Source organism: Sinocyclocheilus grahami, unplaced genomic scaffold, assembly GCF_001515645.1.
Source record: "Sinocyclocheilus grahami isolate Dianchi unplaced genomic scaffold, SAMN03320097.WGS_v1.1 scaffold84.1, whole genome shotgun sequence".
Taxonomy (NCBI): Eukaryota; Metazoa; Chordata; class Actinopteri; order Cypriniformes; family Cyprinidae; genus Sinocyclocheilus; species Sinocyclocheilus grahami.
The window spans coordinates 2,400,627-2,402,568 of record NW_015505263.1 but is presented as its reverse complement, the minus strand read 5'-3'; the positions used below and the strand labels follow the sequence as shown (position 1 = coordinate 2,402,568).

The following is a 1,942-nucleotide window of genomic DNA, read 5'->3' as shown; positions in this document are numbered from 1 at the left end:
TATATATATATATATATATTGGATTATATATTAAATATTGAATTCTCAATTGTTTACATCTCACAATTTTTTTTGTTTTTTCACCACATAATAAAAACATTTAAAGGTAATTGTGACTTTTTATCTTACAGTGACAACTTTTCTGACTTTGAATTCTGACTTTATAGCTCACAATTCTGGCTTTTTCTTATTGCGAGACAAAAGTGTGCATAAATTACAGCAAATAAACTTTGATATATAAATAATTTGCCATATAAATGTATTATCCCTGGCTTTACACTAATGTGAATAATGGGGTAAAGCTTTTAAATTGTCATTAAAATGTTAGCAAAATTAGATAAAAAATATTAATAAAACACAATAACTGATTGAAAATATATTTATTTATTTATTTAGGGTGAAATGTGACCTGGACATGTTCTTAACAGACTTTAAGAGATTTACTGTAAGATACTTTCCTTCTGAGATTTTATGTGTAGATTTAATAATCTAACTGTTATCTAACTGAACCTTAGCAAAACTTTATTTTTTTAATTATTGGAATTATTATTTAGAATTATTACAAGAACAATTGCACAAAGAAGTCGAACTCTGTGAAGAGGGCTCTCAAAAGCACAAAAGCTGCTCTCTTCACCTAAAGTAACCACAATAAAGATCAGATGTGGGACATCAGCCATACTATCAAGAGGCCATATGGTTTCAATCACTGCTGCTCACCATTGTATGTCACTGAGGTTTCATAATCACCCCTAGTATTCACACACGTGGCCCTGTTGGTTTTTTAAGCATAGATGACTGTGATTCTGTCATCGGTGCACTGGAGGGAGGGTTTCTAGAGGGGAGGGAGATGTGGAGAGAGAGAGAGAGAGAGAGTTTGTTGGGGACGTTGGAGTGCGTCAGAACGCACTGGCTCCCCTCACTCCAAACTCACTGCATCTCCTTTCCAAGAAAACTCCTCCAGATTTCAGGAAGCCTCTGGATTGCTTTGTTTGGATGTACCGACAAATATTACAAACCATTCAAAAGAAGAATAGAGGGAGTTTAGATTGTTTTATCAGCGCAAAAGGAGGGAAAGCGCCGTTACGCGTCGATTTGAGAGATTTATCCGACACTTTTGGAAGCAGCGCTCAGGACGCGCGTAATGGATCGATAGTACGATCTTCTGGGAGTGTAAAGAAGCTCCTCTAGACACCGCGAAAGCGCAATTTTTGGTGGAATAAAGGCTCGTCACAGAGAATTCATCAGTTATATAGTGTTAGACACCGTTTCAGAACGACGTGCGCTGTGATGGATGGAGCAGTTCTCTTGATATCGATGCTGGTGTTGGTTTTCTCTGGAGATGTATGGAGCGCGTCGTATCCTCAGCGGTATAACCTGTACGCAGGGACCCAGACTCAGACACAGCCTTTAAACGGAGCGAGAGCAGCGAGCAGACACAGGTAATGACACTTTCATTTCATCCAATCAGTCTACACACTAATATTCTTAAAATGACGACAGAAAGAAATAGTGAGAAAGTCTGTATTGTGAAATACGACAGATGTGCCATGTCGCAATAAAGTACCATATTATTAGTTTGTGGTACCATTGCATTGGTTCCAGATAGATAGATAGATAGATAGATAGATAGATGATAGATAGATAGATAGATAGATAGATAGATGATAGATAGATAGATAGATAGATAGATAGGCAGATAGAGAGAGATGGATGAATGGATGGATAAATACAGTAGATGGATGAATAAATTTATATAAATTTGGCATATATATACCATGATAAAAGTACCATGAAAGTACATTGTTATTACCTTATGATAACATGATAGATAGATAGATAGATAGATAGATAGATAGATGAACATATGGATTGATGGATAAAATGGATAAATAGATGCATATATCTATCATCTATCTATCTATCTATCTATCTATCTATCTAT

At 35.7% G+C, this 1,942-nt stretch overlaps 1 protein-coding gene across 3 annotated transcripts in view; it reads left to right on the top strand.

Moving 5' to 3' along the window:
- The first annotated feature begins 882 nt into the window (after positions 1-882).
- The window catches only part of LOC107586607 (EMILIN-1-like), a 31,711-nt gene continuing 30,651 nt past the window's right edge, over positions 883-1,942 (top strand). For 2 of the 3 annotated variants that reach the window (XR_001609380.1, XM_016274051.1), the window contains exon 1: positions 884-1,439. Coding sequence is in view for 2 of the 3 variants with exons in the window: in XM_016274051.1 (XP_016129537.1) it covers positions 1,288-1,439 (152 nt within the window). In the remaining variant the exon portion in view is untranslated. Of the gene's footprint in view, positions 1,440-1,942 lie in introns of all 3 variants that reach the window. The other variant, XM_016274053.1, reaches the window with a different exon arrangement.